Consider the following 14,709-nt stretch of genomic DNA (forward strand, 5'->3'; position numbering starts at 1 on the left):
CTTTCATCTTCCCTGTGCTCATTCCAGGAGTAACTGTACTGCTATTTCTGATTACCTTAGCTTCCCACTATTGTCAACTCACAATAAAGAAATTAAAAGCAATATTGGAAAAAGTAATGTGCATTCTTACCTGACATCAGATTCAGAGCACTTGATATTTGCTCTTCTGCTCAATTAGACTTAATGAAGTCTCATCACAGTGCTAAGTAGCATAATTATGTATCTAACAGCGTGTCTGAGCTACTCTTGAAATATTGGATTTCATTGTAATATAACAGAAAGATGTCAATTATAATATTTTCTTATTTTGTGAAGGTGCCAAAGATAAATATGAATGAGCAGAATTACCTGATTTTTTGAAGAGCTTTTCCAACACATAATCGTCACTCTGCCTGCGGCTTTCCTTCTCATTCTGTTCCTCAGAGCCCCTCTTTTTAATTTTATGCCGCTTTACCAGGTGTGGAATGATTGCACCTTCGCAATGTGCATCCCTGTGTTGCTTGTGGTTTCTGTGTTTGTGCTTAGCTTTACATCCACTGTCTGAAAGAGTGCCATCCTGGTCACGTCCTGAGAGCTGATGTTTGGATTTAGACTGGTGCTTATGAAGCAGTCCACAGCCTTTGCTGGCATCTGCTCTATTATGCAATGTTGCTGGAAGTAGTTGCCTGCTTTTTCTCTCCTCGTCTGATGCAGATTGCCCTGGATCTTGGTCATCAGATAATTGGGTCAAGCTTTTACATTTGCTGTTAGTTGTCTTGTGCAGCAGATTGGTGGGTTCATTTCTGTTATGCAAGCCATGATATTCAGTACTTAAATTAGATGGACATTCAGCACCTTTCATTTCTAGTTTTACCTGAGGCAGAGTTTCAGAGCTATCACAATTATTGCTCTGTCTCACTTGATTTAGTGAACCATCAGAACTCTTGTCTGCAGGTTTTTTCTGTGCATCACGTTGGAAAGACGAACTCCATCGCAACTTAAGACGCTTGATGGCATCTTGGTCTGATGGAAAGGGTTTTCGTTTCTGTGAAGAAGTAGAAATTCTTCCAGTTTTCTTTTTGAGTGTGATTGGCACTTGAACATCTGACCCCGTGCCTGCCAGAATGCAAACAAAATTGTAGTATTTGATATATGCACTAGCACAACCTTATTTCACTGCATTTCAAAGTAAATTAGTTTGCTGGAAAATGATGCTGGATACTACAGAACATGCAACAATCAAGCACAGACTCACCCTTCCCGGCTGGTAATTTCTGCCGCCCACTACATATTTGCTGGAATCAGTCTTTCCCTTATCATCTGATCTTTCAGTTCAGTTTCTTACAGGAAACAAAACTGTGCCATCATCCTCTGGGGGTAAATTATCAAGGCACAACAGAGTCGTCAGTTTAGGACACTGAGTGCTTGAGAAACTCAGCAGGTCAGGCAACAACTCTGGAGAACTGGATAGATAATATATTCTGCAGTCTGTAGGGGCTCGACCCGAAACGTCACTTGCCCACGTTCTCCAGAGATGTTTCCTGACCGGCTGAGTTACTCCAGCACTTTGTCTCCTTTTGTCTATTAACCAGCATCTGCAGTTCTTTGTTTCTACAATAGTCAGTGGGTAGAACCGACACTGGAGTCTGAAGATCGTGGGTTCAAGTCCCACTGCAGAAACCAGAGCTGAAGTGCTGCCCTGACAACAATGCTGTCTTGTTGATCAACTATTACATTGAAGCTTCCTCTGCCCTGTCAGGTGGATGCACACAAACACAAGAAACCATTGGAATTGTGAACATTGGGCACTGTTCATCTCTCAACCAATAACAAAAAGCAAGCTCCCAAACAGTAGCCTCGACATAGGGTGCAAGTTGAATCAGGAGCTAAAATTGGCATGTCGCAAATGTAATGCTACGGTGGTCATGGGAGATTTCACCATGCAGGTAGACTGGGAAAATCAGGTTGGTATTGGACCCCAGGAAAGAGAGTTTGTGGAGTGCCTCCGAGATGGATTCTTAGAACAGCTTGTACTGGAGCCTACCAGGGAGAAGGCAATTTTGGATTTAGTTTACGTAATGAACCTGACCTGATAAGGGGACTCGAGGTAAATGAGCCATTAGGAGGCAGTGACCACAATATGATAAGTTTTACTCTACAAATGGAGAGGGAGAAGGGAAAATCGGAGATGTCAGTATTACAGTATAGCAAAGGGGATTGCAGAGGCATGAGGCAGGAGTTGGCCAAAATTGACTGGAAGGAGGCCCTAGCAGGGAAGACTGTGGAACAGCAATGGCAGGTATTCCTGGGAATAATGCAGAAGTTGCAGGATCAATTTATCCCAAAGAGGAGGAAAGATTCTAAGGGGAGTAAGAGGCACCCGTGGCTGACAAGGGAAGTCAAGGACAACATAAAAATAAAAGGGAAGAAGTATAACATAGCAAAGAAGAGTGGGAAGCCAGAGGATTGAGACTCTTTTAAAGAGCAACAGAAGATAACTAAAAAGGCAATACGGGGAGAAAAGATGAGGTACGAGGGTAAACTAGCCAATAATATAAAGGAGGATAGTAAAAGCTTTTTTAGGTATGTGAAGAGGAAAAAAATAGTCAAGGCAAATGTGGGTCCCTTGAAGACAGAAGCAGGGGAATTTATTATGGGGAACAAGGAAATGGCAGAAGAGTTGAACCGGTACTTTGGATCTGTCTTCCCTGAGGAGGATACAAACAATCTCCCAGATGTTCTAGTGGCCAGAGATCCTAGGGTGACAGAGGAACTGGAGGAAATCCACATTAGGCAGGAAAAAGTTTTGGGTAGACTAATGGGACTCAAGGCTGATAAATCCCCAGGGCCTGATGGTCTGCATCCCAGGGTGCTTAAGGAGGTGGCTCTAGAATAGGAAGGCAGATTATTATTTGAATGGTGTCAAGTTAGGAAAAGAGGACGTACAACATGACCTGGGTGTCTTAGTGCATCAGTCACTGAAAGGAAGCATGCAGGTACAGCAGGCAGTGAAGAATGCCAATGGAATGTTGGCATTCATAACAAGAGGAGTTGAGTATAGGAGCAAAGAGGTCCTTCTGCAGTTGTACAGGGCCCTAGTGAGACCGCACCTGGAGTACTGTGTGCAGTTTTGGTCTCCAAATTTGAAGAAGGATATTCTTGCTATTGAGGGCGTGCAGCGTAGGTTTACTAGGTTAATTCCCGGAATGGCGGGACTGTCATATGTTGAAAGACTGGAGCGACTAGGTTTGTATACACTGGAATTTAGAAGGATGAGAGGGGATCTTATCGAAACATATAAGATTATTAAGGGGTTGGACATGTTAGAGGCAGGAAACATGTTCCCAATGTTGGGGGAGTCCAGAACCAGGGGCCACAGTTTAAGAATAAGGGGTAGGCCATTTAGAACAGAGACGAGGAAAAACTTTTTTAGTCAGAGTTGTGAATCTGTGGAATTCTCTGCCTCAGAGGGCAGTGGAGGCCAATTCTCTGAATACATTCAAGAGAGAGCTAGATAGAGCTCTTAAGGATAGCGGAGTCAGGGGGTATGGGGAGAAAGCAGGAACGGGGTACTGATTGAGAATGATCACCCATGATCACATTGAATGGCAGTGCTGGCTCGAAGGGCCGAATGGCCTACTCCTGCACCTATTGTCTATTGTCTAAGCTGTCTAGCTACAGTAGATTGCAGAACCTTGCTCTGTGTAAACTGGTTGGTACGGTTCCCCTTTTACACTTCAGAATGGACACACCTCATGCTGAAAGAAGGGTCCTGACCCAAAACATTGTCTGCTCCCTCCAAAGAAGCTGCCTGACCCACTGAGTTCCCCCAGCATTTTTGCCCAAGATGACAGCATCTGCATTTTGTTGTGTGGATATAATGCAACTCTTTCTTGAACTCTGCATGAGGATTTACAAGGTATACATTGTTGTTGATGAAGGACAGCAAACATGGTGAATTGCAATCTATTTTACAATGTATTCTTTTACTTCTTCACATTAATGCAGTAGTACCTGCAAAGATTGCACTTGTTTCTGTTCCCTGAGAACCATCTGGGCTGCTTAATGTGAAAAGCTCCGTAAGATCATTAGATTTGAAAAACCGCCTCTGCTTCGGATCCTTCAGTACTCGATTACACAGGAACTGCTTGAAAATTTGCCTGTAATTAAGTGCGAATGACATAATTTATTTAAAGAAACCACTTGTGAAAAGATTCACAATTTCCTCTTTGGTAATAAAAAATGAATAAAAAATGAAAATTAAAATCACAGAACTTGTTGGTTATTTGCACTTTCAAGAACTACGTTGGGCTATCAGTTTTGTTAACATCTTTTCTTTTCTTTCCTCTTACCTAAATGCCTAACAACGTTGTTTCAATATCACTTTACAAAATGACCACTGAGGTTTTGTATAGAACGTTTTAATATAAGTTACATTGGCCATAACCTTTGTAGATTTTAAATACCTTTCAGATCTTACAAATAATATTTAGGTATTTTTGAATCCCAATAAATGTTATAACACAAAAAAAAACTACATTGGATTATAGCATTCATAACAAACTAGCATTCATTTAAAATCATACAGCCTTTCTACAACTCATAAACTTAATGTATTGTATTTTAAAATTGTTTCCTCTCTCAATTCTAAAACAATATGTATCTCAGACAAAAATGTTTAAACATGTAGAATATTACTATATACATATATATATATATATATATATACACACATATATATATATATATATATATATATATATATAAAAAGGGATTTCAATTTCCTGTGGTGCTCAGAAAATGCACTTATTCACCATCAATTTGGTGATGGTGCATTGGGGAGGATTCTAGTGAGTGCTCCTTCTCCCAATGCATCAAGAACTATTGGTCCTCATACTAATTACAATGCAAACAGGTCAACCTTATTATAGAGAATGATGCAGGAAAATAAACACTTTCAGCAAAACCTAACATGCTTACAGATCACAAAAAATGTTTATTCATTAAATTCACGCTGAATTCTTTTTGTATTCTTAAAATTTTGGTTTACTTTACATGTGTGGAGTCGAAACACAAAGTGCAAGTAAACACAAAGATGGTTGCAGGAAAACAGCCAAACTGGAATTGTAAAGGCAGACAGGCTTATGGCTACAGTAGGATCCTTAATGGTGCTACCAGTGAAAGGTGATTAGCAAGTACAGTGGGTAAAGTCTTTCATGCCTGGTCCCTGGTTTAAAATAAAATCTGGATAAATGAATTTCAAAAATCCCCTTTCAGCTGTTTCCAAAAGTGTAAAATCAGATAACACGGATCACAACAAATAAAGCCTGATCACTAATTGATAGCATCACTCAGAAGTGGCATAAGATGGTGGAGATGGGCCACTGAAATGAACTTATTGGTACAAAAGAGCTGTTCCACTGCTGCTGAAGTATGACTGAGACACAGAAACATAGAAAATAGGTGCAGGAGTAGGCCATTCGGTCCTTCGAGCCTGCACCGCCATTCAATATGATCATGGCTGATCATCCAACTCAGTATCCCGTTCCTGCCTTCTCTCCATACCCCCTGATCCCTTTAGCCACAAGGGCCACATCTAACTCCCTCTTAAATATAGCCAATTAACTGGCCTCAACTACCTTCTGTGGCAGAGAATTCCACAGATTCACCACTCTCTGTGTGAAGACATACTTTGAACCTAAATTGGTGATGCTATCAGATCACCACTATGGTTATAACCCTTTCATCGTTTGTGATCATTCGTAGGGGCCTCAATTGTAACCTCATCTTCTCTTTCAAGTACTGATTTATTTGCTGAGTGTGTGCGGTTTTCTTGTTTTCCTTGTATTTCTTTCTTTACCTTTACATTTCTACATGAATGAGCGCAGAGCAATACTCCTGTAATTGTAACTGAAGGGTACGCATGGGAGGGGGAAGAAAAATCAAGAACAATATTTGGCTGATCACCCAGTGTGAAATTAAAATGTTTTGGCATGTAAAATCATTTGGAATAAAGCAAAATGGCTCCTAAGAAATTTTTCATTTTCTATCAAATCAAATGACAATTTACAGAGTTTAACGTGGCAGGACACATCACAAACAGATATCTCCAATTGTAAACAGACCTGTGATAGATCTTTTCTTCAATCGAGCCAGCAGTCAGTAACCTGTAAATGGTAACTTGTTTATTTTGGCCTATTCTCCAGGCACGTTCTCGAGCCTAAAAAAAGGGTTAAGCAAACATCATCCAACACATTGTAAATGGATTCAGAATCAAAAGGCAAATATGAGCAGCGTATGCACAATTCTCTCAACAGGTCAGCTCTGAGTTATGCATTTTTATTGCTGAAACTATGAGCCTTTATTGCAGGGAACCTTTCGGCAGCAGGGCAAAGGTTTATGGTCACATTATAGTTCAGTAAAAATTTGTTATAGCCCCACCTGCACAAAGCAGTCATATTATTCGTATTCCAGCAGTTTTTAATTAAGTTTTCTGCTAGCTTTATACTTGCTGTAATTGCTGACAGCTGAACAACCGTACCACATACACGCAAGCAAATGGGTATCAGGCCATCATCCAGCCAACATTTTATTTGTGAATACTCTGAACAGCACAAAGTGAACTGTTTAGTGTTAGTACGGAATCGGGCATTTCAAAGTACCTCAGATTGCTTCAGTATGTACTGCTCATGAAATACATCACATTCTCTGCCATAACCAGAACATTAGCAAAATAAAATAACTGAACAATTGAAAACAGAAATTCCACCTGAGAAAATATATAGATTGCAGATTTTAGTCGTTGTTCTTAATGTAACAAATTCAGCTTGCACTTGTGAACACATAATTACTTAATAACGAGTCTATATACACATGCATGTTTATGGCCTTATGAAGCCTGCAGGTGATAGATGGAAGCAGAGTACCAGTTCAGTGCTGCTTGCTCTGATACAAAATGAAAAGGGCTCACCTGTATGTCAGTGCTCGGGTTCCAGTCAGGGTCATAGATAATAACTCTGTTTGCTCCAGTCAAGTTGATTCCCAAACCACCAACACGAGTGGTGAGAAGGAAGACGAATATGGAAGCGTTCTGTAACACAAAAATACATTTGTTTAAAAAAAATAATCTTTCAAAAAACATTGCATATTCTATATCCATGGCAAACAGCAAGAATAAAAGCACTGTTGTAGCTCAAAAATAAGCACAGCAATGTTGTATAGATCTCCTACCTCATTGAATTTATTAATGAGTGGCTGTCTAGAAGCTATTGTTGTTGATCCATCCATTTTAAGATAAGAATAGCCCAGATTTCGTACAAATAGCTCCATGATGTCCAACAGCTAGTGCAAAGAAGGGGGAAATGTTTATCTAGCACATGAAGCATATCTTAATGTAAACAGTTTCTGATGTGCTATAAAAATAAATTAGAAATTAACATTTTTAACACAGAATATGCTCAAATTGCCATATATATTGAATATAATTATATTATTTGCACCGGCCATATATAAATTGTAATGAAAGCAAGCGAAAAGTGTACCTACTAATTGCTGTTTTTATTTTAAACTCAAGCTAAATGAACTGCATATTGATCTGTTTAACTGATTGAAAGTACATCAAAAGTGTTTTGAAACAATATCAGACACTGTCAATTCTAATTCAGCTAAAAAATGAAGCATTTGTTTATATTCAAAACGCATCAACCTAACAAATGTAATAGAACTAAGCATTAATTTAATGGATCTATAAAAGCTTTTCATACTAAAATTCTGAGGAAGTTAGCATTAACTGTGGATGATGCTAAGCATTGACTGAATTTTTAAATAGGAGATCACAGGTACTGACCTCCTCCGTACCATCGAAGGGATCTACAGGGGTCACTACTTCAAAAAGGCAGCCAGCATCATCAGAGACCCACACCACACACCACACTCTCATTCACTCCCGCCATTGGGAAAATAGTATCGGAGCCTGAAAGCTGTAACGTCTAGGTTCAGGAGCAGTTCCTTCCCTACAACCATCAGGCTATTAAACCCTAGACCCTCAAAATAAACTGCAAACTACATAGACTTGGAGGTATTGTTTTTGCCTTTGGTCTATTAGTTTTGTTGTTGTTTATTATGGTGTTTACAGAGTATTAAGGTTACATATCTGATGTGCTGCTGCAAGTAAGAATTTCATTGTTCCGCTTCAGGACAAATTACAATAAAATAGTCCTGAGTCTTGGATAGAAACTATAGGTATAATGGACACCTGGCACTTTCTGCGTTGGGTAGGAAGGCACATTAAGTGGATTTGCTCTGCATTACATTATTGCCAGAGCATCTGACCTGCCGTGACTGTGAAAAGAGCAACACTCGATGGCTCTGTTTGTGCCAAAGTTTTAGTAAGGCATTGACCACGATCATTTTTCCAGAGCGCTTCCAATATCCAAAATGCTCTTCTTCAGTCAGCTGTTCATCAGGCACACCCTTCAGGATCTTGGGGCCACCTGAAAAGAGATCTGGGTGATTGCAGATCTTCCTGAGAGCTATCAGGCCTGAGAATACCTATGATAGACAGGGTGGGGGGTGTGGGGAGAGAAAGAGAGACAACTCAGCAACATGTCCATTTGCTCCACTGTATAGACATTGTATGTTACAAAAACATAAGGTCTTGTATGTACAAGAAATCTTGGTACCAAATGGAGGATTGTAAGACTGAACTGATGTGGTGCATTTGGACTGCACACCTGTTCCACCAGAGATATGAAGCAATTTCTAAGTCAAAGTACAGAATAGAACTGCAGATGCTGGTTTACACCGAAGGTAGACACAAAATCCTAGAGTAATGCAGTGGGTCATACAATACAATACAATATATCTGTACTGTCATTGTACAGGGGTACAACGAGATTGGGACATCAGCATCTCTGGAGAAAAGGAACAGGAAACGTCACCTATTCCTTCTCTCCAGAGATGCTGCCTGACCCGCTGAGTTACTCCAGCTTTTTGTGTCTATCTACGGAATAGAATATCTAAATTATTTATCAAAAAAATTAAGCTCATTTCTCATCCTCTGTAACCACTTGTGGATTTGTGTTAATGTTAAAGAAGAGTGTGTCAATGTTACAACAATTGGTATTATTCCTCACTCCACTCACTCCCTGAACTGGAAATCAAGCTTTCTTGACAAATATAATGCAATGAGATACCAGACCTGCATTTCCCCATTGAGAATCTGATAGACCTCCTTGGAATCTATAAAACCTTGATAGATTTCACGCTGCTCTTCTGTTAGGCGACAGAACAGTACCTGCAAAAAGAAAAGTTCCAGTCAGTTTGCACATTTCTCCTTAAAGTGTTCATTCAGATGACCCTGTAATTTGGGATTACTATTTTAGAATAAAAAGCTCTGATGCTACACAAATTTCATGTCAGTACCACTACCTAAACTATAGTCACACTTGCGTGGCAAAGTTTAGACTTCAAATATATTTAACGTAAGACTGAACGGAACATTGGGCGGCACAGTGGCACAGCAGGTAGAACTGCTGCCTCACACCACCAGAGGTAGAACTGCTGCCTCACACCACCAGAGGTAGAACTGCTGCCTCACACCACCAGAGGTAGAACTGCTGCCTCACAGCACCAGAGGTAGAACTGCTGCCTCACACCACCAGAGGTAGAACTGCTGCCACACAGCACCAGAGACCTGGCTACTGTACATGTGGAATTTGCACATTTCTGTGAATGCATGGATTTCTTCCGGACATTCCAAAGATGTGTAGGTGAATAGGACACTGTACTTTGCTCCAGATGTGTAGGTGACTGGTTGAATCTGGGGAGATAATGACAACATTGGCTGTACGACACAGAGGAGAAGGGCAACCTTTGTCCCTAAGGCTGTTCAGCTCCTCAACTCCCAACCACCCCTGTCCCACTGCTAATCCCCTCCTCCCCAATAGTTTTTGTACTGCTCTACGTTCCTTTGTAAATTGCCCCACGGGGACAAATGAAGTGTTTTTGAATTTTGAACATGAGGGGTGTCTAAAGAAAATGATTACTGCAGGATTCTTGGACACGGGTGGTTGATAGAGAGCATGGATTTGGTGGGCCAAAGGGCCTGATTTCATGCTGTATCTCTCCATAACTATGAATGTTAAATAAACAGATTAAAGATTATGTACATAATGGAAAAAGATGACCCACATGAGCAATGCCTTTCAAATCAACCGGTCTTGTCCTATTGATCAAAGAGCAGCTTACTGCCAACTGCTCAGATCATATTGTACCAATAAGAATCCCATCTCCCCACAGTATTGAGCCAACAAGACTATTTCTTTGGATAAACAAAAAAACTGTAGTTGCTGGAATCTTGAGCAAAAAAGCAATGGTGGAGGAACTCAGCGGGTCAGGCACCATCTGTGAAGGGAATGGACAGAGACGCTTTGGGTCAGGACCTTTCTTCAGACTGTCTCTTTACAATAAACAAAAAAAACTGTAACACAAGATAAGAAATTTGGGCAGGTTTGCAACAGATAATTTAATTTTGTATTTTGAGGCTTCAGCTTCTAAAATATCCTCTCTCCATGTTTAGAAAAAACCCCAATATTATTCTGAAAATAACTTCCTTTCAATTTGTTGTCTAGTTTCTCTATGTATGAATAAGATCCTTGTATCATTAAATTGAATATAACAATATTCACTAATGAAAACATTCGAAATCAAAGAATGCATCAAAGAAAATAGAAACATTGTGGGGTATGCCATCTTGTCAATGAACCAGATCAGATGATGAGGTATATGAAGGTGCACCACTCTGAACATTCAGTCCCTCTGCCATTTGCACACATAGTTGTAGTTTTTACCATCTACCTAATGCATCACAGTTACTTGACAGGCTACTCTGACTCTACTTTGTAATATGTGGCTTTAGCATTAACAGAAACAAGGACAGTAAGCACACGTGAACATCAACAAATTGTTGGAGGAACGGAGTGGGTCAGGCGGCATCTATGGAGGGAAATGGACAATGTTTCAGGTCAGGACTTGTCTTCAGTCTGAACAGTTACTGCACCAGATTATTTTTGCTCAAGATTCCAGCATCTGCAGTCTCTGTGTCTGCAGGTGAAAATCATTGGGAAGTTCCCTTTTGCCTTGCACCCTCGATTCATATATGATTACTAGTCTAAATCTTAGACGGTTCTGTCCAATAACACTGTGGATCATTGTCAGAGGATTGCATGAGATCAGGAAGACATCCTTCTACCACTCACACAAAGGCTATAAATTCTGCACTTGCCAGTGATGGCTACATCCTGTTGAAAAGATGAGAAAGAACTACTACTCAGTAACAGGAAGCCAGGAAAAATGGAACAAATAAGGTCATCGGTTCACAATATTTCAGATACCAGTCACCAATAAATTCAGATACCAGTCATCACAGCTACCAAGCTAATGTTAAAATCTTAAATAGACTTGGAAAGAACTGGGGAACTAAGTACCATGGAAATGTTATTAGCTTAGTTGCGCAGTAGAGAATCCTTGCCAACTGCACCATTCACTGTGACCCAAGGATTAATGTAGTGGAAGGCACATCACTGGAATCAGCTGTGCATGCAAGTAGATATGCAAAAGCTCATCCACTGTCGATCGATAAGATATTAACTTGAGGACTCAGAAAACATAGACCCACTACAGAAGGATTGAAAGATCCTTTCCATCGCAGAGGGGGTTATTTTCCAATACCAAGATACTTTACGACTTGTTTTCGCAGTACTCAATCCACACACCGTGCCAAACCACAGAGCATTAGCCATAAAGGTTGACAAACAAATTGAATCTGATGGAGTTGCAACTTTTGTAGCAATCCATGCCGAACAATATGGAGAATAGATGTCTTCCCATCTGTTATGTAAAATAATAATATTTGACTTTTGCCCCAAGCTTTGTTGCAGGGATGAAGCTCACGAGATAACAAAACTAACCGCAAAGGAAGATGGGAGGGCAAAATGGCATCACTTTGCCAAAACATTAAGTCACCTTAATTGTCATGCACACAAGTATGGTGAAAAGCAATATGTGCTGAGATTTGAGGATCTTTAAAACTGCTCATTGTTTTGACGGTTTCAACAATCATAACAAACAAACAAACGTAAAATTCCTTGAAATTAACTGTAACATAGTCTGTCCATAACAAGCCAATTCTCTACAATCCCTGACACATATGTAGAAGTGCCAAAAGGGTAGAAGGAAGCCAGTAACCATACTTGTGTGACTCAGGACTCGTCCTTTACAAATTAGTGGCATTATGGACCACTACAGAAGGAAGACAATCAAAACAGGAATGAGCAACATGCTTCAGGAATTATTCATATCTTTATATAAAGTGATGATGTGATAATGCAGCAGCACAATGCTGGAGTGTTGTGTATTATTGATGAATATTCCACTCTGTGATTAGTTCTGCCTTTAAACTAATCATTAGTTCCTGTGAACGACAAACACCTTTGCTGGTATACATTACTGCCAACTCTTTGGAACAGAAAACATTAAACTGCTTACAATTTGTGCATGCTGTGTGTTTGATAGCAAACTACACGACACACTGCTAATTAATTAATTAATACAGATTTTTTAAAAGTCATTAAATTTATGGGGTAAAATTAAAAATGACACGCTTTCTTCTCAATTCAGCATTAACTTATATAGGTAATTAAAAATTTATAGGGAACAATAAAAAAAAACACAATCAGCATCTGTGCCCACAGATGTGAAGTGCTCTTTATTTTTGTGTGACTGAAATCTTTGTTATTTTGTATGCATCACCCCTGCTGTGCATCCATGATGGCATTTTAATATTTAATGCAGCTACTGTCACACCAAGCTTCCAAGGAAAGGGTCTGGAGAAGCTCTGGAGGTCAACCGTCTAATGTTTTGTTCATCTGCTTTTTAAGCAAACCAATAATCGTGCGGGTCTCCAGTTCCATTGAGAACAAGTGTTCATATACATTATATTTAGCTTAACTTCAGAGTTAAAATTGTACAGCTGTTACTCACACATCCCCAAAAGTGATTAAAAAAGAATCCATCTTTTCATTACGAAATTCTCAATAACTCCACGGGTAATTGCATCTAGAGTGCAACTGTTGAGTCTTAACAAATCAACAGGTTTCCAGGTGCATTCCCCAGTCTCTGCTGTCAAACAATCGGAATCAAAGTAACAATACGTACGATAATTGGGCAGTTCCCCCTGCCCAGAGCAGGAAGCTCTGGTCTAGGCACAGTACAGTACAGTTTCCCATTGGGTACGAACACAGAATTATGTGCTGTCCTGTCAAAGGATAGCTAAACTATACACTGCCAGGTAGAAATTTACTTTGGGCCATAAAGCTCTGTATTTCACTCACCTGTTCACTCTTATCTGGTAATGCCAGATTCATTTTTACATCTGCTTTGATTCTTCGTAGCAAGTATGGGTTTATAGTGTCCCGTAAAACACAGGCACATTTGTAAGCAGTTTGTACCTGGGAAAAGTATAGAATAACAAGTCAGTGTTGTATTCTTGATGGTCCATGGGACACATTCGCAATAGTTAAATCAAAATTCTACTTTAAGACAGCCTTCACAGCATTTAACAGAACCCTTAGACACGATGTAATACATTTTAATACACATGGTGAAGAATTGACTGTCAATTCCTCTCTTGTAAGGGTTATTTTGTGGAAAAACATTGAGAAATAATGCAGGTAAGTTAATTAACATCACAATATTGCTATTAACTACAATAATCTTCAATTTGTGCTAATCCTTTTCGTGGCAGATGTGGCTTTTAAATTTAATTTTTAATGGTATCAATGCTCCAGTGTACTGATGTTTGGTTCTATATTTAATGGTTTAAAGCTTAAAACCGGGGTATAGTTCGAAGCTCTCAAGAGGACATGAAATGGAAGTTTTATTAGCTGCGTAAGTCCTTCCCTCAGGGAAATGGACCTTTCATCATGGTACGTTATCTCTGTGTCTAATCCTATCTCAGTTCAAATGTCATTTATCACTAATCTAAGTGGTCCAAAAAATCAAAAGGAAACCTGCAGGGGGCCAACAAGAAAGGTACATTACACGGAAAGATTAGTGTCCGCTTGATGCGACAAAAGCAGGCTTAAGACAAGAAAATATCACCACACAAACAGAGGTCTGTTTTTACTTTAAGGAACATATGGCAAAGTAGTGGATCTGCTGAAAACTGAGGGTGGGTTATTATAGCACAATTTGGACACCTACTTAATTAATGAGTATTATTATAAACAATGTTTTTATTTTGCAAAGAAAATCTAATCCACTATTCCAAACCAAAATGTAATGTGAATGTGCATGCAATTACCAAGCATTAGCAAGGCTAAAAGATTCACATCATGCATCACACCGTTTTTTATCTTTACTGTAATGGGAAAACAAAGTGCGTACAGCCAGCATTTCAAAGTGTGAATTCTTTGGGAGATATTTAAGCATGATTATTGCTGTGGCGCCGTGAGTGGCAGCCCCGCCAGCCTGTCTTGTCCATTTCTTCTTTGTTGTTTTTAGTGTTTTATTTGCATGTTTTGCAACTTTATTTAATCTCTTTCCTCAACGGAGATGCGTCTTTTTCCGTGTCGTATCTCCGCCCACACTGCGGCCTAACATCGTGGAGCTGGCGGTCCCCTTGTTAGGGATCGGCTTCGGAAGCTCCAGTGGCAGGAGCTTCGATCGCCC

The 14,709-nt window shown here is 39.8% G+C and overlaps 1 protein-coding gene across 1 annotated transcript in view; it reads right to left on the reverse strand.

Annotated features, from left to right (window-relative positions):
• ercc6 (excision repair cross-complementation group 6) overlaps positions 1 to 14,709 on the reverse strand; it is a 49,043-nt gene that overhangs the window by 5,105 nt on the left and 29,229 nt on the right. Inside the window, exons 11-18 of the mRNA XM_078428337.1 lie at positions 13,371 to 13,487; positions 9,179 to 9,274; positions 8,311 to 8,529; positions 7,210 to 7,320; positions 6,950 to 7,069; positions 6,105 to 6,199; positions 3,994 to 4,139; positions 349 to 1,095 (exon numbers count right to left, since the gene is read on the reverse strand). Of these exons, the coding sequence (XP_078284463.1) occupies positions 349 to 1,095; positions 3,994 to 4,139; positions 6,105 to 6,199; positions 6,950 to 7,069; positions 7,210 to 7,320; positions 8,311 to 8,529; positions 9,179 to 9,274; positions 13,371 to 13,487 (1,651 nt within the window). The remainder of the gene's footprint in view (positions 1 to 348; positions 1,096 to 3,993; positions 4,140 to 6,104; positions 6,200 to 6,949; positions 7,070 to 7,209; positions 7,321 to 8,310; positions 8,530 to 9,178; positions 9,275 to 13,370; positions 13,488 to 14,709) is intronic.

Source organism: Rhinoraja longicauda, chromosome 35 (genome assembly GCF_053455715.1).
Source record: "Rhinoraja longicauda isolate Sanriku21f chromosome 35, sRhiLon1.1, whole genome shotgun sequence".
Classification (NCBI taxonomy): domain Eukaryota; kingdom Metazoa; phylum Chordata; class Chondrichthyes; order Rajiformes; family Arhynchobatidae; genus Rhinoraja; species Rhinoraja longicauda.